At 49.0% G+C, this 27,617-nt stretch overlaps 1 protein-coding gene across 28 annotated transcripts in view; it reads left to right on the top strand.

Annotated features, from left to right (window-relative positions):
* Nucleotides 1–27,617, top strand: part of Celf4 (CUGBP Elav-like family member 4) — a 278,383-nt gene that overhangs the window by 58,351 nt on the left and 192,415 nt on the right. For all 28 annotated transcript variants that reach the window (XM_038329942.1, XM_038329941.1, XM_038329918.1 and 25 more), the window contains exon 2: nt 14,691–14,773. In XM_038329942.1, coding sequence (XP_038185870.1) covers nt 14,691–14,773 — 83 coding nt within the window. The remainder of the gene's footprint in view (nt 1–14,690; nt 14,774–27,617) is intronic.

Below are 27,617 nucleotides of genomic sequence, written 5' to 3'. Positions count from 1 at the left end.
GCAGAGACCACTGCACAAAACATAAGTGCCCTCCTCTGTGGCTTCTTGTTCAGTCCCTGGTGCCTCTTCCCTTCTTACTGGGGCTCTTTGCTCCAGAACAGAACCTTAGTAAGAGAGGAAAGACAAGAAGAGAGAGGGATTAAGAGGAAGGGGAGCAGAGAGGAAGGGTGAGCTAGTCCCATCCTGGTCAGCACGGGACTGAATTCCTAAAGTCATTCCCTATACTTAGCAGCTGATCTTGTCCTCCTAGGTGTCTAGCTGTTCATCCTCCCTCTCTTTATTAAGTATTCAGGTGGCACTTCTACCTCTAGAAGATCTCCTCTGCCCTTTCTTCCTCTGGGCACCTGTAGCTGAGGCTTGCTCACCCACCATGGGCCATGGGCCATGGCCTGCTTCAATCCACAGCCACTCCCTATAATGCATGTCTCCAAACTTCTTCTCTTTCCCTTCCCAGGCCAGAGCTGGACAAACAGTAGTCCCTACGTCCTTATTGAAGGAACTGAGAGTAGCAAGACTTAGAGACTCAACACTCTACCTGGTCTCATGTAGCCTCCAGAAGAAGTAGAATTAAAATCCCAGATTTTGATTCTTTATTCCTACCTTTGGTTGCTGAAAAGTCTACAAAGAATCTGCTTCTTAGGTAGAAATTTGCAAACTAACAGGTCAGGGTCCGAGACATTAGGGCCTTGATAGAGACCCAGCCTGGCCTCTCACCCCAGTTTCTGTCTTCAACCTTGAATCTGTTCACAACTAGGTGCTACATAGACCATCTTTACCACCAATTCTCACATATGGCAGCCCTGAACCTTCTGCTCTCCACTGGCTTCACCTGTCTGTCAGATACCACTGAGATCAGTCCCAGACCTCAAGAGTGTGTGAAACTGGAGGCGGAATCCATGTGGTCAGCCTTGGCCACAGCACATAGCTGCCCATTAGCAGAAAGTCCAGGGACGAGCAGTCAGCAGACAGGAATCTTCTCCACCCCACGTTTCCTGGCCTCAGCCATCCAGCTGACTTTTCTGGCCAAGGGGTATGATCGATCAGCCAAGGCAAAGTAAGGTGTGTTAGAGAGCCAAGAAAAAAAGATAGATTCAATGAGAAAAAGACAGGGCAGCTGGGAGAATCAGACCCATTGGATGGATGGCAAAAATGCAAGGCCCAGGGGTGGCTTTGACTGGCACAACTCACTGGTTCAGGGTACCACAAAAACCTCTTCTCAGCTCTAACCCCTCCCATCCTCTCAATCATCTCAAGAACAGAGCCCTACACACCTCTATGAACACACGAGCATCACTGTCCCTCCAGCCACTGACCATTATCCACCCAGAAAGGGCAGAAGGCCTGGCTGGATGCAGCCATATGTCCACACATGCTTTTATTCCCCTGTTGCCTTCCATTTGGTGGCAAACCATGGAAATATTCTCCCATCTGTTGATGCACAGTCTTCTGCCTACACAGTCGGAGACCTCTCGTGCTAATTGTGTGAACTTGCTGCTCCTGCTCAGGGTTCAGGTTGCCCTGGGCTCTCAAGTCTCTTGGTACTCTCCACCCATCTCCAAGGACAGCAGTGGATCTGATCCCTGGTTATCTCGTTGTCTTTGAGCGGTTGCTTAACCTTGGCCTACACACATGTCCTTTCCCTCATCTAGAAGATGGTGCATCTGTAAGAGAGGCACATGCTTTCTGTTCCTTCCTCATCCCCACTCATTCATTCATTGATTCTGGAGACCTGGACTCCTAAACAGGAATTTATCAAACTCATTTCACAGGAAAGGAAACTAAGGTCCAAAACAATTCACTGACTTTTTGAGGGCTGCAATTCACCCATTGAGAGCTTGCTTGAGGACTCCATGTATCGTCTCTTGTAGACCATTATCTACCCCTCACCCCATACTTCTGCCTCATGCCAAGCCTTATAGCAGAGGCAGGACAGATAAGTGTCCATGGGGCTGGTTCCTGCCATGGAGATCACAGAGGTCTCTTGAGAACCCAACAGGTATGTGGATGCAGTGTCCAAACTTCACGGGATTCCTCCCCAGTGGGCATTTGTTCCTCCTGCTCTCCCATAGACACCTCTGGAGCTCCTGACCCTATTCAAATGTCCCTTACCAACCTGTACCATTCCTGAGTTGGAATCTAACACCTCTAAGCATTGTCTAAAACACTCCCACTTTCCTCTTTCCTCCCCTCCCAGCCCATCTTCCCAGGTCTTGAAAATTCCTCTCACAAAAGAAACAATTGATACCACACAGTCTCTTTGGGGAAGCATGAAGCTCTAGCTCTTTGTCACCCTGGTCCCTGCCAGCTCGTTACAGCCTCCTGTCATTAGCATATTAGATACATGAGGTAAACAAAACACGCATGCATCTGAGATTCTCCATGTGAAACAAGATTGCTCTGAGCTGCACACAGGCTGGCTGTGCAGAGAGATGGGCAGGGCCCCTGCTCTGGGGAGCACAGATGGGAGCAGAGTTCAGTCAAGCTGCATGTGCAGGTCTGATGCAGGGGAGCAAACGGTCTAAAGGCTAAAGTCATTGTGCTCACCATGGGGAATGGCAAGCGTCATATCACAGCCATTGCTACTGACAATAACAGTAATATCAATACCCTCCCGATCCATTATGTCCTAGGGACTCCGCTCACCCAGAATCCCAGCAGGTAAGTATGGTTGTTGCCTGTCCATGCACAGATTACATAAACTACTCAGAGGCTCCTAAAACAAGCTACTGTCAGAATCTGACCTGTTATGCAAAGCGTTCAGCCCTTTCCATGACTCCAGACATCCTAAAGATAGAAACATTTAGGCACTGGGGGTTGGGTGGTTTTACCCAGAATCCTCAGATGTCTGTTCACAGGAACCTCAGGGCCTATGCTAAGTCTGGGGTTAGGGGAAAAAAATGCCTGAAGTAGTCAGGAGAACAATAAAGAGTGTATGATAGAGAATATGGGGTTCCAGTTGCGAGACAAAGGGGAAGGGAAAGATGAGGGCGAAGAATAGAAAAGAAATAAACAAGAATGAGGAGCAGAGTGGAAAAGAGGAGCTGAGGGAAGGGAAGGAAAGGGGGAAGAGAAGAGGAAGAGCTGGAGAATGCAAAGCAAGAAAGCCAAAGGTGTCTGGAGGAAGCATCGCGGAATTGATGTTCCTTCCGGCTCCAGCCCTCCTACACCACTGCAGGGGATCCAAACTCAGTCACTTGCCCTGCACTGTCCTACTGCATACTTCCCTCAAGGCCACTGTAGGCCAGGAATAAAAACCCTACAATGAGATCTGGCTTAGGCAGAGTTGAACAACTGTTTCAGCAAGGCTGCAGGGGCCAGGCAGCATTCAAAATGCACCATCTGCCATGCGCCTGGCCACAAGACCTTTAATCTTTTGCTGCCTCAGTTTTCCTGCCCTGTGAAATCGGATGATAACCCTAATAGTTTATGGACTTATATTGAACGTGTCAGTCCAACACATTCAATACAACTCCATAAAACCACAAAAACCAACACATACTAAAATGCTAGGGAGTGCTCACTGTTGTCCTCACTGAAAAGTCCCTACACGAGCCTTGACTCACAGGATGTGTTTGTCACACACCCGTCAGCTGACTTGCTCGTGTTTATCTGGGGACTCCAATAAAAAAGTGCATATGTTTCCACCCTCTGAAAAATTGTGTATGACCAATAAATGGCTGTGAGATGAATGGAGCATTGTGTCACTCCATACAGAAATGTCAGCCCTCCTCATAGTCACATGGCTTATTAGGTCTTTGTTACAGTCAGCTGTTTTATGGGCTCAGTTTTCTTTCTCCCTCTGTTGGCTATGTGAGCACTGGATAAAGAGAAGAAGTACAGCTGAGTGCTGGACTCTGTTCATCTTCCCCGTTTGTTGGCACACACCCCCTGCACCCTTGTGGGTCAGCGATTTGAGGGTGAACTGGAGATGCTCTACCAAGCCCAGAGCTCACATTCCTCTGAAAATATGAATGGTCCCTCAAATAGCCTCTGAAGCCATAGAGTATGACTCTGGGTCCAGCACTCTCGTCATGTCTACAGACCCCTCTCTTGTCACTCTTGGGTTAAATGTTATCAAATGCTTGAAGTTGAGCTTGTCTGACACTGGGTGAAAATCAAAGTCAAGTCAAGAGAGCAGCTTAAATAACTGAGAGTAAGGGAGAAAGAGCTCTGTGAAGAGCTGGGCTGTTGCCTGGCATCAGGTGTGATGTTTTGTTGTTGCTGTGCAGATGCATCACACACACACACACACACACACACACACACACACACACACGGGGTTGCGCAGATACACAGACGGAGAGACAGGCACACAGACACACACACACATACAAACAGGGCACACAAACACAGAGACAGGCATAGACTCACAGACACACATACAAAAACATACACACTGAGAGAAAGGCCCACAGACACATAGACAGGCATAAACACAACAATGCAAACACACACACACAGATATAGACACACAGAGACACATACACACACAATATAAACACCTTGTTTTGCTCTTGTAACTTATACCCTGTTTGGAAGAAGCCCAAGAAGAGAGTTGAGATTAGTTTCCCTCACCGAGCACTTCCAAAGGTCTTTTAGGCCCAGCTCCACTGCAACCGGAGGGTAGTGGATACAGCCTCTCCTTCTGATTCTGATCAGTTCAGTCCAATTGTCCATTGTAGACTCCAGTACTGGGGCCTGCATGAAGATCCCAGCCCATTAGCCGTGGTCTTATTAGAGGGTTGTGATTTCCACAGATGACAACAGGGGAAAAAAAGGCATTCAGACACACATGTTCTGAGTATTTGAACCTGGAAGGAGGGGCTCATTCAAAGGTGAAGCAGCAGGAGCTAGGAAACAGAGGAGGATTACATGGAGGTACTAAAAGCTTAGCTGGGCTCTTTAGATGGGAGGATCCAGTTAAGGATTCAGGAACAAGAGCTGGGAAGGTTGCTCAGTGATAGGTACACTGGCTGCTCTTCAAGAGGGCCTAGGTTCAAGTACTAGCATCCACGTGGCAGTTCACAACCACTTGTAACTCTAGTCCTAGGGAATCTAGTGTCCTTTTCTGACCTCCACAGGTACCAGGCATATCTGCAGGCAAAGCACTCATAGACATAAGAATAGAATATTTTTTTAAATGATGCCAAAACAGGGAAGGCATCCTGGAGGAGGAGTGAGACAGCCAAGTGCCAAGAGTGACAGGAACACATTAGCAGTGTAACCGAGGAAGGGTCTCTGTCCCTTGAGGGACTCTGAACTCCACTGCCTTGCTGCTGTGACCTGTCCTCCTTTAGTAGTAGAAATGAGTCAAACAAGCCTGTCCATCTTCTCCTTAACACACACGGCACCTCAAAAGCCAAGATCAGTCTCTGTGGTGCATTCGGAGAGTTTCAGGCTTGCCAACGTGGTGACAGCTTCTGGAGCAGCTAAAGTACAAATAGCTCCAAGCTTCCTCTGTGTGGGGAAGGGTATTCTGGGAAAATTACCTCACCTCTACTTCTATTAGCCTTCATAGAATGCTCCAGCAAGAAGATCCCTATGCAAAATAGTAAAGATCTACTGAGTTGCCTCTGCTACCCAAAAGGCCCCAGACTACTAGAGGCTCAGATGAGGCACCACATGTTTCCTGTTCACTAAGTTCAGCATGTCAGGCAGGAATCAGACTATGCGTGAAGTTACCATGTTCCACACAGACAGAAGAAGGAGAAGATACCCAAGATGGGTAGGGATATCAGAGGTAGCGTTTTTCTCCAAGTCAGCTAAGATGCACCTTGATTTGGTCAGAGATCTCCTAAAGTCTGGTGATGGCGAACAGACCTCTATGAGGCAGTGGTTCATCCCTACAGGAAGGAGTCTGGCTCCTTACACTGTTCACAGACTATACAAAATGGGATCTAAACTGCCCTCCACATTAATTAGAAGAGAACAGGTTTGGTTTTTAGTTTCTAGCAGAGAACTTCTTCTGGCATTGATGTGAATAGATATTCTGAAGGCATGTAGAGCTCAATCTTGATGTTCTGTGGAAGAGCCCTGGAATGTTGGCCACTGGTGCTTAAGATGACCCAGGGGTAAGTGAGCCAGGCACCACTGTAGCTGATGTCAATCCATGTCCCTTCAGGAAGAGATGAGGTCACCCCTGAGCCCCTTACCTCAAGTGAAGACATGAGTGGAAGGAAGGAAGAGAGAATATTTTTATGTAGTAACCCGAGCGTCTCTCTGAGTATTTGCTACACTCACGTTGTTCTTTAGATACTGTCTAAGACCCCTGGGATGGATGATAGGAAGTGAACCTCAAATCAGTCAATGAGAGATGTTGGGTGTCTGTCCTGCCATAGTCATACTGGATGCCTCTCCCAGACTACTTATGAACTGTCAAATGCTGATAACAGCCCACATCTTCTCTAAGGTCCAAGAATCATGTACACGCACTTTGGCATGTAATAGCCAGAGAAACAGACCATGATGGCTCATGATAGAGACACCCTTGTGCTCTCCTGGGTACTCCAAGGAGCTGCCAGACTAGAGCAAAGTCACAGAAACAGCCTTGTGGTTACAGGAACAGGGGCCAAACTGTGGTCAGATGGCCAGTCACATTTTTTTCCCAGGCTTGCGTGGGAAAGGCTAAGATATTCCGCCATGCTCCTTCCATCTCCTGGGTCACACACCCTGGCCAGGAACTGGAGAGCTCTTCATCAGGAGGGAGGTGAAGCCATCAATATGTCATGTACACTTTTTGTTCCTTTTCGCAGTGCTGTAGAACACCAGCCATGTAATTCTCTGGTGTTTAGGGTGTAAACAAGGGTAACAGGCAGGGACAGGTGCTTGGCAAAGACCCACAGACTGGTCCTTTAACCCTCGGAGGTTTGTAGCTCCTCAGTCAGAGCCACTGTGGTCTCAGTGCCTCTGGCCAGCAAAAAGAGAAATGAGAGGTGGGTCCTGCTCCCCTAAGAGTCTCGGTGCAGGTCAAGAAACCTGAGCTACCCAGCACCAGGCCATCTCTGTCTTGAGGACACTCACAGCAGGAAGGGCTAAGAGAAGGAGTAAATAAATTTAGAGTTCTGAGGAAGCCTATTCTCCTTCTGTAATGTGCAATTGAGTTGAATTTTGCAGAAACTCAGCCATAATCTTGCATGACCTTACTCTCTGGAATTGCTGATTTAGAAAGGAGAACCCAGGAGGGCAAGACTGAGCCTAGGTGAAGTGGGAACATGTTGCCTGGTCCTCACCCCAAGGCTGCCTCCTCTGAGGAAAACGGATGGCTCCACCACTGGCTGCTCATTCTCTCAGGCTTTATGTTCCACCCCTGAAACTCCTTCTATCATTCATCCAGTCATTGCCCAAACTTACTGCTCTCTGGTAGAAACCAGAGTTTAAGGATGTCTTCTGCATTGTAATCTGATTTGCCCTGAATGAAGATGGCCCCTCCCCCCTGTAAGTAGCACCTATAATAGAGTCTATTCATCATCAGCAGATTCATAAATATGAGGTAGACAAAGATTCACCGTCTAACTGCCAAATGAGGTGGGTAGTCCCCAGAGACCAGAAGGGATGTGAGGTTGGTAGAGTCAGGAAAGGTTTTTGGAGGAAGGAGGCTGGTTCATCTCTGGAAAGAGGCAAGGCTCCAGAAGAGGGAGTCATGGGGCAGGTAGCAGAGGGAAGAACAGTATTCCAAATCTACCAAGGCAGTGGAGAAAGCAGGGGAAACCAGATGCCATCTGTGGGGAATGTCTATCTCTTTACTTGGAGAGGGAACAGTTCCAGGAAATAGGGATGGAGCATGGAAACAGAAAAGGGAAGATGGCCCTCCTGGGACCTATCAGAAGGGGTCCTGAGAAGGTGGCACGGGGGTTGGATGGAAGGACAGGCAGAGTGAGGCTCAGGGCTCAGTTCTGCTCACTACCCCGCCTACTGGGCCATTCTTGGCTCACTCATACTGCAGATCTTAAGCTGTGTTCAAAGGTGAGTCCACATAGAAGGCTCCAGCATGTGATAGTCGGGTGGGTTGGACTAGGACCCAAGAGGTGGCTCTTGGAGGAGGGGCAGGCTTGGGATAGGTCCACAGGCAGAGGGAACATGTAAGTCCCAGAACAACAGGGAAGACTAGAAATTGTGGCCTCAGAGAACCAGTAACTTTCTCTCTGGGGACACTCTCTCTTGTCCTTCTTTACTCTGTCCACCTAAGAAACGGACATCACTTCTCTGCAGAAGGCTACATCTCTATGTTACACCCATCAAGGGGTCTTCAGGGGCATCCTGGAACCAGGATGCTGGCCTGAGAAGAAATCCACTGAGGATAGAGTTTCAGGCCCCATAGCACACACAGGAGATCCAGATTTGAGACAGATCCTCCGACAGTACACCAGCCCAGGATGATTTAACATGGCCTGATTTACATGAAGACCTTTTATCAATGTGCTTGCAAAGCCAGGTGATGGGCATGCAGACTCAAACCCTTCGCCTTTCCCTGATCCCTCTCCCAGTCCTTCCCCACCTCATCTCCTTACCCGGTGTGTTTTTGATTTATCCCACCCCCCAGCTCTCTCCTACTTCCTCCAAACCAGCTGATTCCAGGCCTGAAAGACCTGATGTTTTATTAAAGTCCAGATCTTCCTATTCCAAGGCCACCTTCCTCTGACTAATTCTGTAATTCAATTAGTAGGAAGCCAAGGCCTGGCTGCGGGGGGAGGAAGGGGAGCCCATCACATCGGGAGCCTTTCCTTCCGTGATGATTACACCCCAGGCTTCAGCCCTGTTCGAGCTGGGGCCGGAAATTGTTCTTTCCTCACTTCACAATGACAAGGGCCTTTTATCCCAGCTCACGGGGGCTTTGTAAATTGCTGCCCTCATCTCTCGGTACAATTAATTCTGCAACACTGTGTTTTTCCCCCACGTGGGAGAGGGCTCCGCCCACTTCCCTAGGCATCACCAATGCCCCTTGCCCCATGGTGGGCTGTAGGCTGCTGTGCTAGAGAAAGGTAGACACCCTTCCATGCCCACACCTCTCCTGTCCATGCCTCCACACCACCCATTCTGCTTGTCTCTTCCCAGCTGGATTCTTGTGACCAGGCCATGTTGTTCCATCCCTTCCTGCCTTCTGTCCTTTCTTCCTGAGATTATATCCCGAGGTTCCCAGTCTCTCTTCAGGCCTCAATCAGAGGTCTCTTGCTCCTCTTCCATGTATGTTCTTGGTCTCTCACCCCTCCACCCAATCCAAGAGATAAAAGGATGGTGTCTCCACTCTCGCAGGGTAGTAGTCTATTCAAAGACACAAGGCAAAGAAACTGGTGAATAGAAGGCATGAGTAAATAAAATGGCAAGCCAGAGAAGGTTAGGTGGCTATATAAAGAAAAGGAAATCAGATCCAGAGTATTTACCACACCGCAGAGTTGGGAATGCCTGGGGAGGGCAGATCGGAGTGGGCCAGCGGAGGTGACAAGTAGGCATAAGGTCTCCCTCCAGCTGTGAGGAAGAGGAGGTGCCCAGGCCATTAGCTGCAGACTCAGCACTGTGTGCAATTTCTCTCTAATGGTGCTGTCTTCGTCTCTACTCCCACCCATCAAGGTGGTTTCCGAAGTTCCTTCTCTGACAGACCGGGATTCTGTTCTGCTCAGTTTAGTGCTTTCAGTGGAGACGAGAGAGTGTGTGGACTCTTGAAGGGCAGGAGGTCAGCAATGAGTTGGTGGAAGAGGACGGGGAACAGGAGCTTAAGGAGATGTCATGGCTCACCCAGAGGTTCCCTGTGTCACTTGGGTGGTTTCTCAGGCCACACACCTGGGGAGATCTCAAGAGACCAGAGTCTGGCAATGCTCTCAGAACAACTAGCTACCCTGTCATGGATTCCATTCCCCAAACTCCAGCTCCTCGCACTTAGGCTGTGAACGAAACTCACTTACATTTATAGCTTACCAGGCAGAAGCCTGCTTCAGAGATCAGCGCTATACTGCCCAGTTCCAGCACAGAGGAGTAGCTGAGGCAGCAGGGTATCTGCCGCCCCCACAGATGACTGTCTTCAGGGTGGATCTGCAAGACAGCTGATGCCCAGGTGTGTCCTCAGCGCAGGCTGTGGGTCCTGCATTCTGCCTTACCTAGTCTCGACTACTTCCTTTTTACTCCACTCTCCTATTTTTGCACAGATCGGTTTTTTTCCTTGAAAGTTAATTATGCAAGTGATCTGTGAATACAGTCTGAGTCTAACTGTGTCAAAAAGACAAGATCACCTCGGGGATACATCCTGCATCGGGGCCTCATGCTCCGTGTGCAGCGCCTTGTACCTTTGCCTGTAAACGGAGAGAGGAGTTCGTACAAAAGAAGTGGGATGGATATCCCTCCACCACGTATCCATGGTAGCAATTATCACACAGTTTGGTTTTCCTGTCGGACAATGCTGCTTCCCTTGTTGGTACATTAAGGATTATTTCACCCTTTTTATTTATTTTTGTTTTATTCATTTGTTCCTGTTTTTCATGACAGGATTTATCTGTATAACAGTCCTAGATGTCTTGGAACTCACTCTGTAGACCAGGCTGGCCTCAAACTCACAGAGATCCACCTGCCTCTGCCTCTGCCTCCAGAGGGCTGGGATTAAAGCACCCCCACTACCTGGCTCATTTCAGTTTTCTAACTACTATGGAGCACTCACAGTTCTTAAGTAGAAACACTCCTGCCTTGGGTACATTTCTTAGGTGTTAGGGTTTTTTTCCCCACTCCTAACAGCCGCAGCTGATTGCTGTTCTTTCCCCTGTGAGCGTAAAGACCAGACCATATTCTTACAGGATGGGAACTTGGAAAGGATGGCTGCACTTCAAAACCAGGAGAAACCTCCGTGTCACTGGTCCCACCCCTGGAAGGACACGCCCCTCTCGGAACTTTCCTGGCCCCCAGGTAGAAATCCTGTGGCAAGATCTCCCACGGTGTCCTGTGCATAGCCACTCCATGACAGAATCCGCTGGCCACCCACACTGTGCATTCACACAGGGCCCCTGAAGGAATGGTACTGAGGACTCCGCTATATACCTTAAGACAGTGAGCCTGGCTGCCTTAGGAGCTGCCAGGTTCGGGCTGCAAGAACCCCATCCCTTCAAGATACCCCAGCCTCACTGCTCAGACCCTGAGGAGCCACAATGAACAACGGGAGGTAAAGGCTGACTGTCTTGGTGCGAGCTGTGTCTCCACTCTGTTGCTAGACAGGAGAGCCTTGCTAGCATCTGGTAAGGCTTGGCCCCAGGGACCCCCACCTTGGCCTCTATCCCAAACCCATGGTTGTGCAGAGTACCCTGTGAGAGCAAGCTCTCCTCCTGTAACCCCCTCCCTGCCAAAGCTGCCATCCCCTGGGGCTATACTGTCATCTTGGCCAGGGTGCAAGTTAGTGGTTTCTTGCACTCCAGATTTGGCATAACGAGCAGCTTATCCATATCTGCCTCCCTCCAAAAGCCTTGAGTGAGCAAACTAATCTCTCCCACTGCAAGGTGAAGTGCAAAAGCAACTGCAGAACGATGGCTGGGGAAGTACCAGGTGTCTCTATGAAGGTAGACCTTCCTAACTGCGGGGGCAGAAAGACAGAAGGATGGAGGATGAAGCAAGGGGCTCTGCCCTTCCCCACTTCCTATTTCACAAGAGGGAACAAAAACCCACAGCTGATTTCACAAGGTTCAGATTCAGCTGTGGTTAACAGGTCTCTCTACAAGCTTCTAAGAGGGGTTACTGTCCCCAGGTTAGATATAGAGGGCAGATAAGGAACCCATAATTCAGAAAAAGGAAGCTTTGAATGACTGTGATTGGTACAGGGCTCTTCTGAGCAGAACTGTGTGTCTTGCAAGGAATTCCAGAAGAGGGCTTTGACTGCACTGTCAGACCTAACCTGGGAGCCTACAGGAAGGCAAGCTACAGTGACCCGCCTACTGACCCTCAAAAGCAATCTCAGACCCATACCACAAAGGCGGCCACTCCAGCACTCGGCACTCTGAACACATCCAAGGCACTCGGGGCAGCTCTCGGCAACCTCTGAACATGATTTCTGTAATCCTTCCATCACCTGTGGCCCTCCTACAGTGTTATTCAATGTGTCAGAGCAGTCGGTGCTCTCAAGGAGTAAGGCGTCCTGCCCTTGTTCTGAGCACAGAGAAGCAATCGGCACAACCAGATGGAGTTCCTGGTCTCATCTGAGCGTTAGGAGAGTGACAATCAATGAGAAAATAGATATTAATGTCAGGGAGTAGTGGGTGACAAATAGGGAAGGAAGCAGGGCAGAGGGTCAAGGGAGATGTGTGTGCTGGAGGTTGCGATGCTGGTAAGTGAGGGGGTTGAGAGACGCTACAGAGGAGGTCACGTTTGATGGATACCAGAAGGCAGTGAAGGAGGAAGGCAGGCCAGGCTGGTAGAAGCAGAACGGCGAGGAAGTGGCCACTGTAGAAAAGGGCTCTAAGATAGAATATTTCTCAAAAGGATGAGAAAATAAGGGAACCAGGGAGTGACCGAGGGAAATGTGTGTGCTGGCAGGAGATTCAGAGGTGGAAGACAGAGGGAGGTCACTTGGGTCTGGGACAGGGTTCCTAAAAGGCACAGGTACATGGTGGAGCCCTGAGAATTCTCAAAAAAAAAAAAAATGAAAGAAATCCCTGGAAGCTGGACAAAAACAACAGATTTCCCCTTCTGGGGTCCCTAGTTTATTTTTCTGAGCTGTAAAAATAATATGGTCACTTCCTCCTTCTTCTCTTACTTCCTCCTTCTCTCCAAACCTGCCCCTGACCTTGTCCCAAGCTGGCTTGCCTGCATGTGGCTGAGACACTGGCTGTCTCTCTGTAGCAAGCAGAAGACAAGGCCAACAAGGGGACGAGGGAACAGGAGGAAAGACACCCCTGGGAAAGGCAGGCGGCAGCATGGGGGACGACGTCACGGGGCCTCTGACCGCTATTCATTTCAGTCGCATGTGTCTCCATCAATAACCGTCTGCCAGTGACCAGGAGGGAAGAGGAGGGAGAGAAGGGAGGAGGGGCGATGTGGGCCTGGTCCAGGGGAGGGAGGATGGCACGGAGACTGCTTAGCAGGAGGGTAGACCTGCACTGGAACTACAGTCTCTGTTTCCTTTTCCCGTTTCTCTGTCCCCTCCAGACGCGTGCTCCCTTTTGGCCATCTCTTCAGGCAGCAAAGACAGGGGAGCAGGGTCTATTTCTATATCAGAAGGGGAAGAACAGAGGTTACTAGGTATAAATCTGATGGGAGTTAGGTACTGGAGAGGACACTGTGGGGATTCTGTGCATCAAGTGGCCACAATGACTAGGTGTTCTAATGACTAGGACTGAGGTATGTAGCAGACAGTCACTGCCAATTGGAAGGCCTCAGGAGAAAAGAGCCTGAGTCTAGCACAGCATGGACATTGAAGAAGTAAATGGTCTTCGAAAGGCCAGAAGGTATCAGAATGTAGCCCATGGGGGGACTGGAGCAGGCAGGAGCTGTGTCACCAGACTCATGCAAAGGACTGGATTGGAAGCAGAGAAAGTGGAGAGAGACAAAGCCTGAGCTGATGGTCACAGAAGATGGGGTGAGAAGTAGAGGGAGCAGGGGAGGCCAGAGAAGACCTGCAGGCAAGGGTCTATGTGGTCAGACTTTTCCCTAGGGGAGGGTCATGGATGATTTTACAAACAAGAGTGTTTTAGCCTTAGTAGGCCTTTGCAGTTTTTCCTTGGCTTCCAGCTGGTTTTGCAGGAGATCCAAGCAACATTCAGTCACACCTGCAGACAGCAGAAGGGGCCCCTGAAGCTGCTCAGTAGAGTTAACACTCAAAACCAGTTATGTCGCCAAATATTCTATTCCTGTGTCTTGGTGCCTGCAGACAGGTGTTGAGACCTCCAGTCTGCACGGAACTCTCCAGAGTCCCTGACACACCGTACAGTGGAGCTGTTACAATGGCTGGGGGTGGGGGGGGGGGGTGGACAGGACCTTGGAGAGCATGCTCAGTTCTCTTAACAGGAGATACAGGCAGAGTGGTGTGAGGCAGAGCTGTCCTCAAGCAGTAAGAGGCAGAACAAGGGTAGGCCTCAGTGGGTTTGATAGCCCAAAAAAACCTTCAGACAGGGAGGTGTATCAAGACCCTCACTACAAATTTGACAGCAGGAATCGGGGCAGAGAACACAAAGAACATACGACAGCCGTGTTCGTTTGATTACAACTGATCTGAGGGTGGGCTCTCCCTTACAGATTCGGCGTTTATTTGGAAGGTCCTTGACTCTTGGACTGCTGAGGGGCTCAGAGCAAGGAAGGAGGCACCGGTAGTAACAGCTAAAGAGTCAGGGAGCTAAAGGGGAAAACTGCCCCTCCTGGGAGGTGTGGGGGGCTAGAGTTGAAATTGATTAAAAACAACACTGACAAGGAGTGAGGAGAAGGCAGAGACGCCTGAAGCATTAGGGCGCAAGGACAGAGAGAGACCCGCGGGCAGAGAGGGGGGGCGTGGGGAGTGGGAAGGACTCCGCGGAGGGAGCAAAACAGAAAAAGCTACGAGAGGAAGGAGAAGCAGACAGACGGAAAACCGAGGGACAGGGAAGCTCCAAAGAGAGCGCCCAAGAGAGCGAGGTGGGGAGAGCAATGACGAACAGGAAGGCGGGAGAGTGGGGCGGGCGGCAGGGCGCGGCGGCGGGCCGGGCCTGGCTGGGGGCGCCCCCACTGACCCTTGTCGCCGCTTGCTTCCCTCGCAGGCTGCGCTTTCCTCACCTACTGCGAGCGTGAGTCAGCGCTGAAGGCCCAGAGCGCGCTGCACGAGCAGAAGACCCTCCCCGGGGTAAGTGGCACCGGCCGCGAAGCAGCCGGCCGCGCGCCGACAGGGGGCGACTTCGGGAGGTCGGGCCCACGACGCGCGGGGCAGGGACAGCAGGGACCCCTCGGGTCGGGCTGTCTCCCGCTGAGCCCCTGAGCTCGAGGTGCCGAAGGTAGGGGGGAGGTGCTGTGCAAGGGCCGCGGGCACAGAGCAGGGACGTCCGCCGCCCCGGCTCTCGCCCGTCCAGGCCCGACGGGGTACGAACTTGGCCGTGGCCAGGAGCCCAGACGGGGTTAACGTGCGCACGGCCCGGGGCGGGGCGCTCCATGTCCTGGGCCTGGAGCCACGCAAACCGGGCGATGCTCCGCTTGCTCCGGAGCGCATCCGGTTGGGCCCCGCTGGGGTCCAGCACCCGCAGCTCCCGAGCCCCGAGCCGCGGTGGGAGGGGCGCATCCCCGGCGCCGCGAGTGAGATCACCGCGGTTTATTTAAGGAGCCAGCCCTCGTCTTTGATAAAGTATAGCGCTTGGCCCTGGTTTATAGCTTCCGTGAGGGGGAGAAGGAAATTATTTATGGTCTCCCTAACTGGGTGTGATATCAGCCGTGGCTATTATCGAGGCTAGTTCATCACCATAAAATAAGAAGTGTCCCTCGGGTCAAGGGTCTGTGCGGTCTCTCCTGTGGGTTCAAAGAGATTGGGTTGGGGGTTAGGAAATATACAGCCGCTGAGCAACTAAAAATAAATGGAAAGAGGTGTGTTTGTGGGCATATTTTAAAGAATAAGCAAATATACAGTTTTTTTCGCGTATACAGTGGGCGCTGCTGGGAAGCACGTGTGTTTTCGATGTATGCACGCCTATGCTTAGGCACGCGTGTTTACATTCTTACCAAGCAAACCGTATGTAAACACACGTTTCCGTTTCTGCCCCCACAGCAGGAAAGGTTAACCAGGTAGAGGAGAGCAAATGGCACACCCCAGGGTGAAGCAGCTCCCCACCTCTACCTCCTTAACCCCCTTGCTTCAGAGGTCTTTCATTAAGGCTATGGGTCGAGAATGAGGAATTACACAGGCCCTTCCTTTCATTATGACAGCCTTTGTATTGTATTTTGGTATTTGTGATTGCAAAGCTCAGGGCTGAGTCATCTTAATAGCACAGCCGCGGATGCAAATGTATGGAAATGGAGGCGCGCACAGATTTTGTGTGGAGCGGGGCTTTGGCAGGGTGGCCGTTCCCAGTTGGTTTTTTAGTGGCGTGACTACATGCACATATATTATAGTAATACTTTCTGGGTGCCCTCAGTAGGATGGCAGAAATGTGCTCCACGTTGTGCATGACGCATAAAGCCATATTGTAAGACAGTCAAAGGTTTCTCAGGAAGGTTTGCACTGATTAGTAAAGTGTTTATGGCACTTTGTTTAGGGGAAGATTGTGATAGATATTTGAGAACCACCCAAATGGAATAGAAAATACCACGTTGTTATTGGAGGCTCTCCATCAGCTTGAGAGAGATTGCTGGAGAGTCTCATAACAGCTAAAAGTCGGAATCAAATGGAGAAACAGAAAGAGAGAAGGTGGGAGGAGGGTTTGGATTTTCGAAAAAGAAAAAGCGATTGTGAATTGTTTCAGACCTAACCTTAACTCGTGGTTGTTTATTTTACATATAATAGAATAGCTAAATGATGGAGTGTATTAGTTCTTTAATAATTTATAGAAATACTTTGATGTTGCAGTAATTACATTAAAGGTCACATATCAAAGGTAATTTGGTTGAGCAGCTGTGATGGTTTCTCAGAAGCAATCAATATCACTGTCCGTGGTGCTGATTTCACCAAGGGGCCTGCCAGATTAAAGAAGGCTTATTACCAGGCAGAAAGGCCCAGGGGAAATCAGGAGCACGGTGGAGCGAGAAGCCAGTCCCCCTTCCACCGATAATTAACACCATTCTCCATAATCTGCGTTAATCCCTCATACTGGGAGATCCAGTGGCATTTTTCTGAAATCACAAAGACAAGTTGGGCAAGAGGCGAGAAGAACCATGAATGTATGTTGGCAGAGATGGGTGGAAATAAATGTCTCTAGTGGGGCTCAGATACAGCTCAGAGTTCCCTGTGCCACCCAGAACACCGACCTTTCTTCAAAGGCTTCCTGAGGAGACTCGCCCTCACAAGCCTACTCGCACAATTCTCTGGGCCGGCAGAACTTGCAGGGGGAGACATGGAGAGAAAGATAAGAGTTGCAGCTACAGGTTCTGAGGACACATTGTCCCCCACAAAAAATTGCATGCAGAAAAAATGGAAAACAAAATGACCGAGTAAAATTATGCTTTAAAGTGGAGTCATTTTGATCCCAAAAAGCAGAACTGCCGTTATTATTGTGAGCTGGTTCTCTCCTTGGAGATCAGAGGAAGTGTGCCGCCAGCAAATGCAGGGAGAGGTCCAAGCAAAATGCTCTTCAACCAAATCATACATCTTCCTGCCAGCTGAGGCTGTGCTTACAGATGCCTGTTTGGTTGGAAGTGGGGCACAGGAGAAACCTCTTCTTGTCTGGGGCGGCCATAGTAGGGGTCCCAGTGAGCACCCTCTGCATCCGACTGAGGAGAATGAAATTGAAATGGGAAACTGGAAAACTAGTAACCTCAGCAATTTAGGCACTTTTCCAGGCTTCAAAATTCATTAAATCAACCCATTGAAATCACCTGTCTACTTTCTTACTGAGGAGGGAAAGCTGGTACAGACAACACACTCTGCTCCCCAGTGACTTGCAGAGCTGGTATCACCTTGCAGCAAGAAAAAAAAAACAATCCATTCTTGTGCACAAAGACACATAAGCACACGTGCACACACCACTGAGGCTCACAACACCAGCACAGCAACTGCAGCTAGACCAGAGGCACTCCTCACCACCTTCATCCAGGAGGACAGGGGAGCTAACATTCCTCTTGGAATAAGTAGAATTTTAGGGAGCAGGTCCCCAAGGGCTGTTCTTCTGAATCAGAGGCCAATTTCCTTGGAAATCAGCCTAATTGAAGCTGTTTGGAGTCATCACCTGGACCAGTGTCACAAATGGATTATTATTCTTGAATGTGGCATGGTTTCAGTAGAGTGAGATTACTAGACCATGAAGCCTCACCAGGGTCCTTGGGAATATGGCCTTTTGCCAGAAAGTCAGCATGATGTACTGTTTTTAGATCTCTCTCTCTCTCTCTCTCTCTCTCTCTCTCTCTCTCTCTCTCTCTCCCCTCTGTCTATCTCTGTCTGTATCTCTTTATTCTTTCCTAATAGACAAGTCCCTTCTAGCATTCATTTTTACAGAATGCAATCACCTAATGTGACTTCTGAACCCATCAGCAAGCATTTTCCAATGTATCTCCTTCCTTCTTGGAGTTGCCCATCAAACTGGGGACAGAAGCCGCACACACAAATACAACCAACCATGGAAGACAATAGACATTGCAATAAAATGGCCAGTGTAGTCAACTGCTTAGCATTCACAACAAATACTTGATAAGCACTGTACTAAATGATAGGCTTGATGCTACTTGTCACACCCCTTGCCTCAGTCTCTTTTTAAGACCACCCTGTGAGGAAGACACCATGATTTTGATCACACAATGGATAAATAGCTCTTGTTCAGTCACTGCCACTCAAATTCCTCACTTATGTTTGTGCTGCCAGTTGCTTTAGAACTCTCAAGGGGACAAGGATGGCTCTGGGGGTTGGGTTTCCTTCAGGACGTGAGCCAGTAAGAAGAGAGTTGGGAGTCAGATGAGTATGCTAGAATAGCAAGAAACGGCCTTGCACCATGCATGCACATCAAGGCAGGAGCCCGACCAAAAGGCCCACCTGAAAGAGAGGTGTTCATGCCTCACACCAGGGCTGAGAGCTCTCCAGGGTCTGAGAGTGCACAGGAGGCCCAGTGTAAGAACTGTGTGCCTTAAAACACAGCCCCACTGCTAAGTTCCAGATGCTCCAGCCTTTGGGACTTTGCAGAGGATTGTCTTCCAGGAACAGCCCATCTGCTCCCAAAGTTGGGAATATGGGACCTAGGGAACAAAGCTCTGGCTAAGGAAATGCAAACAATGTGATGAAAGGTGGCCAGAATTACTCCTTCAGTAGCAGAAACATTCTTGGCCAGAACTGGAAGAAGTGGGGTGCTGGTTTCAGTTAGCAGGAGGCCTGGAGGCAGTGAGGAGGAAGCTGGTGTGGAGGGGAACTGGCATGCTGGAAGGGAGCTGTTTCTTCTTGGTAAATATCGAAGCTCCAATCTGCTACTTAAGATGGGCTTCTGTACCCTTAGTGGGCAACCAACACACGTTGCTTCTTTTTAACCTCCCCTGAAGTCACACAGGAGACATGCAATGCCTTTGCCAACTCTGGTGCTTGCAATGCAGGAACTGTCATTTCCAAGGCAAATCAGGGTGACCTTCTGAGAGTGTGTTAAGAAAGATAGTAAGATAAAAAGAATTACCAAACATAAAATCCGAGTTGAAGCCCTAACATCACATCTCACTTTCACTTCCCTTTCCCTCAATTTCATTTTCCCTCTTTGCTCACTTCTGTTCGGGTCTGTTTTCTCCTGCTCTCCGCTCTGGCTATCTTTTTTGCCTTTCATTTCCACCTTCTTCTTTTTTCTGCCCTCTCACTGTCTTCTCTCCCTCTTCTTCTTACTCCTGTCTCCTTTTGCTTACCCCACCTTGGCGCCTAGAGTAGACTCTAATGGGTCCTTTGCCAGCCTTGAAGGGGCTTCCCCAAAGAGGCCCATCCCCCTTTCAAACTGCCCTGCCACTGAAGGATCCGTCTAATTTTATGTACAACTGTAAAGATGAATGATAAGTAGAAAGGATAGAAGCAAGAAAGATGAATAAATTATAAAGGGCAAATGATGACAAGCCAGGGGTCCCCAGAGACAGTGATATGATAACAGAAACTAGAGACAAATTTATGAAGGGTGTAGTTAGCATGTTCAGAGGCTGTGAATTCTCCGGGGTAGTTTTACAACTCCTGGTGATAGGCGTAATCAAAGCGTTTCAGTTTAGAAATGTGATCTATTTCTACTTGTCGGTCTTGCAGGAAGTGTCGGATTTGTCTCTGTGTAGGGAATCTGGGTCTTGTCACGACCTGTGTCTTCTCTCCCAGGCTCTGCCACCTTCTGTGTCTCTATTTGAGATAGTAGTGTCGCAGGCAGACCCACATACTCCTCCTGTTGTCCTTCTGTCTGAGTGTGTTAGTTTAGGAACGATAATGACAAAATACCACCAACTGGAGGCTTCAGACACAAAAACATCTTGGCTCTTGACTCACAAACCAAGGTTTGTCTCCATGGAGGGCTTAGGGACAGTCTCACATACCACTCTGCTAGCTTCTAGACGTCTAGGGACTCTTGTCTACAGGTGCTCTTGCTGATGTCTTGTGCTATTGTCCCCGGTCCACTATCTCTGCACCTTCTCTTCAAAAATGTGCTTCTCTTCGAAAAACATTAGTCACACTGGGTCATGGTCCATCCCAAGGACCTCAGCTTGGTCCTCTGTAAATATCCTGTCTCCAACGCATCTTTACTCACACAGATAAGACTTCATTCTTTTGGGCACAAAGCACAGTTTAATCTGCAACTTTGAAAATGTGCTACCTTTAACTATTCTATGGTAGAAGAAAAAGATATTCAGTGATGCCTGAACCATGGGGATCCCACAAAACCTTTCTCTGTGATTCCCACCTAACCTCATACTTTTGTTCTTCTGTGGGGAAAATAGGTGATATATCTTTTTCTTTCTCATAGTCCCCAAAGAGGAATTGCCTGTATGTCCTTTAGGTAGTGGTCCTCAACTGTATAATTTAGTTCCCAAAGAACTTGGGCAAGTCTATAGATGTTTCTAGCATCTGTGAGGAGTAGCCAGGTATAAATCTAAAATCCTGAAATACACATAGCTGCCTCCCCAATAATGATCTGTTTTCCCAAATGCAGTTTGTGTTTAGGAAGAGAAAATGTCTCAAGGCCAACAGTGGTGTAGAAGGCAGGAAACACAGCAGACTCAGAGACTGAGAATTTCCTCTTAGTGGCTGGTTCTCATTCAGTTTGAGGACAACTCCAAGGGTCCTTATGGTAGAAGGAGTTGAAGGTTATGTTAAAGATCATTCATTAAAAGGATGTGAACATCCAGAGCATCCAAGTCTGCCTCCCTCCTCTGGGCACAAAACTATCCATTCCCACTTCATGCTATAGCCTGCAGGGCAAACTCAGCCCAAGTTTTGGTGCCATTTCCAGTTCTGCTTTCTCCCCTGACTCACATGGAGCCAATGATCTGGGTGACATGAGATGAAGGTTTGCTCATGACAGAGATGGAATGAGAACCCGGGACTTCTAAGCTTATCCACTTGGGAGGGCCCCACTTCCCTCCTTCAGAAGACTCTTTCCCACCCCAGCAGGAAGCCTATATCCCAGGTTTATCTGCAGCCCAGTATCCCTTTGCTATGTGGCACCACCCTGAGCCCACTATGCTGAAGGCAATACCAAGGTGAAGAGAGTGCTGAGGCCTCAAGAGAAGAGTCAAAGGGATTTTTCCCAGAGACAGAAACAAGGGTTACACCTACAGCCCACACAACCTGCCTGTCTGTCACTCAGCCCATACTGCCAGCCCCAGGTTCCACTGCCACCATTGCAGAAACAACCTAAGTCCTCTCGGCCTCATGGTTTCCTTTATGCACCTCCCTCCTAGACAGGACACTTCTTCCTTGCCCTGGCCTCATTGGCCTTAAAAGTCCATACACTTATCATATAAATGACTGTGGACTATAGAACACCTAGAGCAAAGTCTAGGCCCGGCCACAAGCTGGGTCTGGTGAGATTCTGGTAAGAACCAGAAAGCAACAGTGCCTGTTACCGTGGGCCTGACTTCAAGAAGGCCTGTGAGTAGATGGTTGTTGTCTAGGGACCTAGGTTTAGGTAGACCCACCAAAAACAATCCATGTGACTCCAGCTTAGCTCAGACCCTCCCTGGAGTCACCTTCTAGGTTGTTTGCCTCCAGAATCCCTCCTAATTCTGACATTCTTCATAGTTCTAAGAATAATAGAGCCAGCATTCCCCCACATTGCTTAACAAGACAGAATAAAGGGTGAGTGGGAAACTCCGCTCTCTCCTTTGACTCACGTGGAATCAGTGATCTGCATGACACAAACTGAGAATTTTCTCCAGACAGAGATGGAACAAGAACCCAAACCTCCAAGGCTCAGCCATGTGGGAGGTCTCCAACCTCTCCCTTTGGAAGACTTTCTCTCACACCTGAAAAGGAAGCTAGTATGTCGAGTTTATGTGCAGCCCAGAATCCCCCTTGCTAGTGTGATCACATATTCTGCCACCATTGATGACAAGCATAATAAAGCAAGGGTCAGATAATACGTCCCTTACTGATGAATCCACCCTGAGCCAAAACTGGGTTCCCAACAGCAAACTCACCCCTTCACTCTGCTCAGTCTGAGGGTTCAAAGAGGCATTTTGCAATTTACCACAGCACTGGCTGATTGTGGTACAGTACAACTTGTCCTGTGTTCAGAACAGAAGAAAATTAACACAGTAGATTGCTGAAGATGTTTATAATGTGGTATTAATGACAGGTGTCTGGGCATTCCAGAAAGATAAATCAAGCTTTCCCAAGGAATTCTAGTCCCAGTGGCGGCCACTCAATCCAAGGCCCTTGCCCTGCTGGTACCTTCTTCATAGGATAACCAGTGTTATCCTTGTGAGCTAAAACTTTCATCTCCTTTACCCAGAAGATCCAGCCAGTGGCCCAATCCTCCTCTGGATTCCTCAGACCCCCAAAACTCTTGCACATCTCATCTTCCTCGGAGGCCTCTGTTTTGCTTCAGTCTCCTTTTCTGGGCACTTTCCATTCCCCCTCAAGGCCCAAGTCTGCATGAGTTCCTCTCTTCAGACTCTGTCCAAGGAAGCTTTGCAATCCCCAGAGTCACCCAGCACTGATTTTTAGTCCCAGAGTCTTCTGTTAACATTGAGAGTCAGTCACCAGGGCTTGCCTTGCTTAGTTCAGAGGAAAGGATGGGGGTAAGTTAAAGGCAGCTTCTCTTTCTGCTGTGTGTCTCTGCTGACCAGGACACCTCATAAGGGCACACAAACTGGTCCATCCTCACAATTTTTCTGTTCATATCATGTACAGCCCCCCCAGAGGGTTCCTAGCTTAGCTTTCCCTGTTGGGTAGGTTTGGAAAGAAAACAAATCTGGCTTTGTCGTGTTGGGTGCATGAGAAAGGCATGTTGTCCCCAGTAATCACAACCGGTGAGGATGTGAGTGTGGAGGTATGTGATGTGAGGTGTGTGTGTCCTCAGGAGAAGGAGCCTGAGGTTGGGATGCCACAGGAGCTGTGCCTGTGTGAGTCATGGTGAGACTATTAAAGGGTTTCTCGACCTTTCATCAAAAAACAAGCCTGAAACACAAGATTCCTGTGTGAGCTACTGCTTCTGGATGGATGTGCCTTAGGACCGGATGGGTTCCTTTTAGAAAGCATGTGTGTGGGTGAGCAAAGGACCAGATGCCTCTGTGTTTTGGACCAGTGGGGTTCCGGAACTGTGGGCTGCCTTGAGCCTTCAAAGATGAGCAACCCCAGGTGGTTATGGCAAAAAGTGGTATTGTTCTTTATCAAAGTCCTCATGAAAATTGTTGTAGCAGAAAAAAAACGCTGCTGTTTAATGGGACGAGGTCTTTCTAGGTCCCCCCAAGTCTATTATGGTGCAAAAGCACAATAGGATCAAACACGCTTGTGATATGCCCTCGAGAAACCACCAGGGGGTGCCAGAAGGTTAGCATTCTCTCCTGGTTGCCAAGTAGGCACAAGGCAAGAGTTTGACTCAAAGCCTTGTAGCTAATTCTGTGTCCAGAAGAGAAGAGGCAAAATGACGCCAAATACTCGATTCCACCCTTAAAACACCAACAGCTGTGGAGAAAATGTCATCCTTCTGGGTGACTTGGGTCTGAGCTTTTTACTTTCTATAATAAAGTCACATGTATGAGCCAAGAATTGCTATAAATAACTCAAGTGCAATTATTAATGACAAAACACTGATGTGAGCATAGATGACCTTTGGGGGCCCTTGCTGCAGCGAAACCCTGTGATTCCTAACTCAAGTATGTTTGAAATAGAGAATAATAAAAATACAAAATGGTTAAGACATGCAGCTTGGACTATTTGACCTGTTTGTTTTCAGACAAGAATAATGGCAGTGAGCCATAAGGACCAGAAATTGTCCGAGGATGAGGAAAGCAGAATTTTGCTGGGTGTGTAAGGCAGGAGAATTGGGAGGGTGGAATGTTAGTTACCTTTCTATCCTTATAAAGAGAAAAGTTTGTTTGAGCTATTTGGGATGCTCTAGCCCATTGCCAACTGTCTTACAGGAAAGCAACCCATCGTAAAGAAACTGAACCACATATATCAGCACCAGAGGACAAAAAGGAGGAAGTGATCTAAACAACACAATCTAAAAAACTTATAGGGTATATTTCCCAGGGCTACCTTGGGGACCTTTAGGGACATTCAACATTGAAGACATAGCAGTTACCAATTAAATAAGTAAATAAAAGGCTTTGGGGATGGGAATCTGAACTTTGTACTACTTGGGGCTGAGAACGGAGGATGTTTGGAGAATGAAGGACCTTTCTCACACTCATATTCTTCAGAACCTCCAGCCCCTTACAGCCTGTGAGCACTCATCAACTTCAGGCACGCAAACCACCCAAAATCCTATACACACTGTGGCTCCAAACTCAGAACAAGCTCAGAAGCCCCCCACTTCTCTTCCACTGGAAAAATTCTGCCACCCTACCTGACTGCCTGCCAGAATCCCCCGTAGGTCAGAACCTCACTTCAAACTCCTGGTTTCCTTGGTGGAACACTCCCAGAACATTGTCACCATTACAAATCTACTGTTGTTTGACTCTCCCAGACTAATTATGGACATCAGACCACAAGACCACTGGACTAACATTGCTAGGGCTTTATTAGAGTTAAGGAGGAAAAATCTTGAGTTGCAACTTCATACCATATTACTTATGTCTCTCAAACTGTACCATTTGCATTTGAACAGGATCCCTACAGAATTAACAAACATGAAGTTTGACAGTCACAAGCCTGACCTGACATTCTGGAGGTTGTTGTCAGTGTCTGAGCAACCCCAAAAGCAGATTGTAAAAAGCACTTAAAGGCAAGTGGAGTTTTCTCAAATGGGCTTCAGACAGTGACCCCAGGAAACAAGTCCAATAGTGAGAAACTGTAAAAGGGAAGAGAAGAAATCAAATGAAGGGCATGCTGACAGGCAGGCCAGCATTCACCGCGAGAAGTACTCAGCCCACCAAAAGATTGAGAAACAATGTCAGATATATTCCCTAGAATCCTCCCACCCAGGGGCCAGTATACACATCAATGCCCACCAAGATTTGACACCAAGATGTGTCCATGAATTGTTAACTCCCCAGCTCTTCTGCCTTGCCAGTGGGGTGGCAAACTGATGCCCTTGTCCAGACAAGTCTCTTAAGCTGGAAGTGCAAGTGCTGGCAGCTAGGAATTAAACCACCATTACTGAGGTGGGGATGGCAAAGTTTTAAGGACAGGGTTCCATCTGCTTCTGCTGTCTTAAGCCTGGCAGAATGTTCTCAAATGAGAGAGCAGGTATGGAACCCTACCTTCAAGCCATGGTGAGAGTCACCATTCATAGAAAACTCAGTATGACCCATGTGCTCTGCAAATACCCTCTCATTTAAAGAAATATCACACTGTTCCTAAAAGCTGAGTGCTGGCAGTGCTGTTGTTAATATGAGAAAAAGGAGAAGAGGCTTGCCCAAGGTTCTGTGGCCAGGACGCCAGCACCATGGGCTGCACAAAGCCAAGGACAGTGCCATCATGCCGAGGAATGATCACACAGGTATCCACAACACAGATTCCGGTGTTGGTTCATCCGAATAACAATGTCAGGGTCACTTTCTTCCCTTGTAGTCAGAAAGAGGTTTTCCTGGCTCCATGCATCAAATATTCAGCTGAGAAGGGGAGGGTCTGCTGCTTCAGTCCCTTATCAGGAATGCGAAAGCTTCCCTGGGGTTCCCTGCTCAGCAGACATCTATTTATGCCTCAATAACCAGAGTCATGTCACAGAGCCATGATAATAAGTGCTTATGTTTGTGAAGAAAAGAGAGCTGTACACTATGAGGAGGGACCAGCAGACTTTGCCCCCAGACCGGTAGATACGGGCAGAGGTTTCAGAAGACCAAGCTGGGTGAAGCAATACTGCAACCCCAACCACAAGCTCCATGAGTCGTCAGTTCAGAGCATCACTGGCTAGCTTCAGCCCAGACGGGCAGAGGTGAGCCAGGAAGGTTGGTCGGCTCTGCCCTCTGCTCCTTAAGACCCCTCTCGAGACTCAGTCAAAGTCATGTACAAAACCAGCCAGGGCCATGCGCTAATATCGGTCAGCACCATGGACAAGACCCACTCGTTCGCCCTCAGGAATCTGTCAGCACCATGGACAAGATCTCCTGGCGTCTGTCAGCACCACGGACAAAGATCCACTCGGGTCACCGTATGAAGTCAATCAGCACCATGAACAGAAACTCCGGAGCCAGTCAGCACCACGAAGGGCCGGCCATTCAACCCTTCAGGTGGCCCTACTGACCCAGAAGAGAGACAGGTTCTGTCTGATCTGAGATCCAAGGATTCCACCTGTTACAGTAGGGGCTCCCACTGTCCTGTTGCTATTCTGTCTCCTTCCCTTATATTACCTGATCCACAACTGTCCCTATTTCCCTGGATGGCAGATAACTCTAGATAAACAGCTACAAACATCCAGCCACACAACCCAGGTGTGTGGTCACCCGGGAAACCATCACTCCCTACCCATGGAGGTGGCTACACCAATCCCTGCTGAGGCCTGGATATGCTTGCAGAATGCATTTTTAGATCATTCTATTTGTGCTGCAGGAGAGTGATCCTTGTGTGAGAAAGATACTTCTGTCTCCACCTCCCATTCATTCACTAACTTTTTACCATCAGCGGGGTGAAGGGAGCCCAGGAGACTGCAAACCTTAAGCCCATGGGAACAGAAGCAGGAGCATTCCCAGTCCCCTGTGTGGTCGGAATGGTCCAGCAGGCCCTTCAAGACAGGGAGACAGAGCGTCTGAGATGAATATGCATTCAGCCTCTCCCGGCAGCCCTGACAGCTGGCACCCGACAGCTGGAACCGCTCAGGGCCTGCGAGGAGGTTTTTAATTCAATTCAGTAAGTGTTTCCTGAGCACCCACCAGGAGCGTGGCCCTACACTGGGTGCTGTTTGGCAGATGGAAGCAGGAGAGGGCAAGGACCCCCGCCTCCCTTTGGGGCTTCCCTTCTGCAGGAGAGGAAAGGTGTACATGCCAAGCAATTAGAGGACAATGGATTGAGACTTGGGTTGCAATTCAGAGTCCGCATGGATCAGGAGTGCTGAGAGGAAGTGACTATTCATTGAGTCTCCTCAGAAAGTCACTGTGCAGGGAACAGTGGCACAGCCTTTGAGAGATGGGGGCTTGCAGGTGGACAAGAGAACCTGGAGGTAGCGTACCCAAGAGGTGACAGCATGAACAAAAGCAATAAGGAAGGAGAAGTAGTTGTAGCAAGAAATTTACTCAGAAAGGAGTTGGGGAGGGGCTTTATAATTCGGGATTGAACTGCCATCCAGTGAGGAACGTGGCCCTTTTTCTTTGAGTGCTTGGATACTGCAGAGGCATCCGGAGTAGGAAAGTAACTACCTCATCATTGAGCAGCCTGTGCAGATGGAGACCAGGGAAAGCCTCATGGAGGAGGGACACAGAAATGGGAGCAGGGCACTGTGGGTGGCTTTCCT

This window comes from Arvicola amphibius, chromosome 5 (assembly GCF_903992535.2).
Source record: "Arvicola amphibius chromosome 5, mArvAmp1.2, whole genome shotgun sequence".
Classification (NCBI taxonomy): Eukaryota; Metazoa; Chordata; class Mammalia; order Rodentia; family Cricetidae; genus Arvicola; species Arvicola amphibius.
This window is presented reverse-complemented; position numbering and strand designations above follow the sequence as displayed.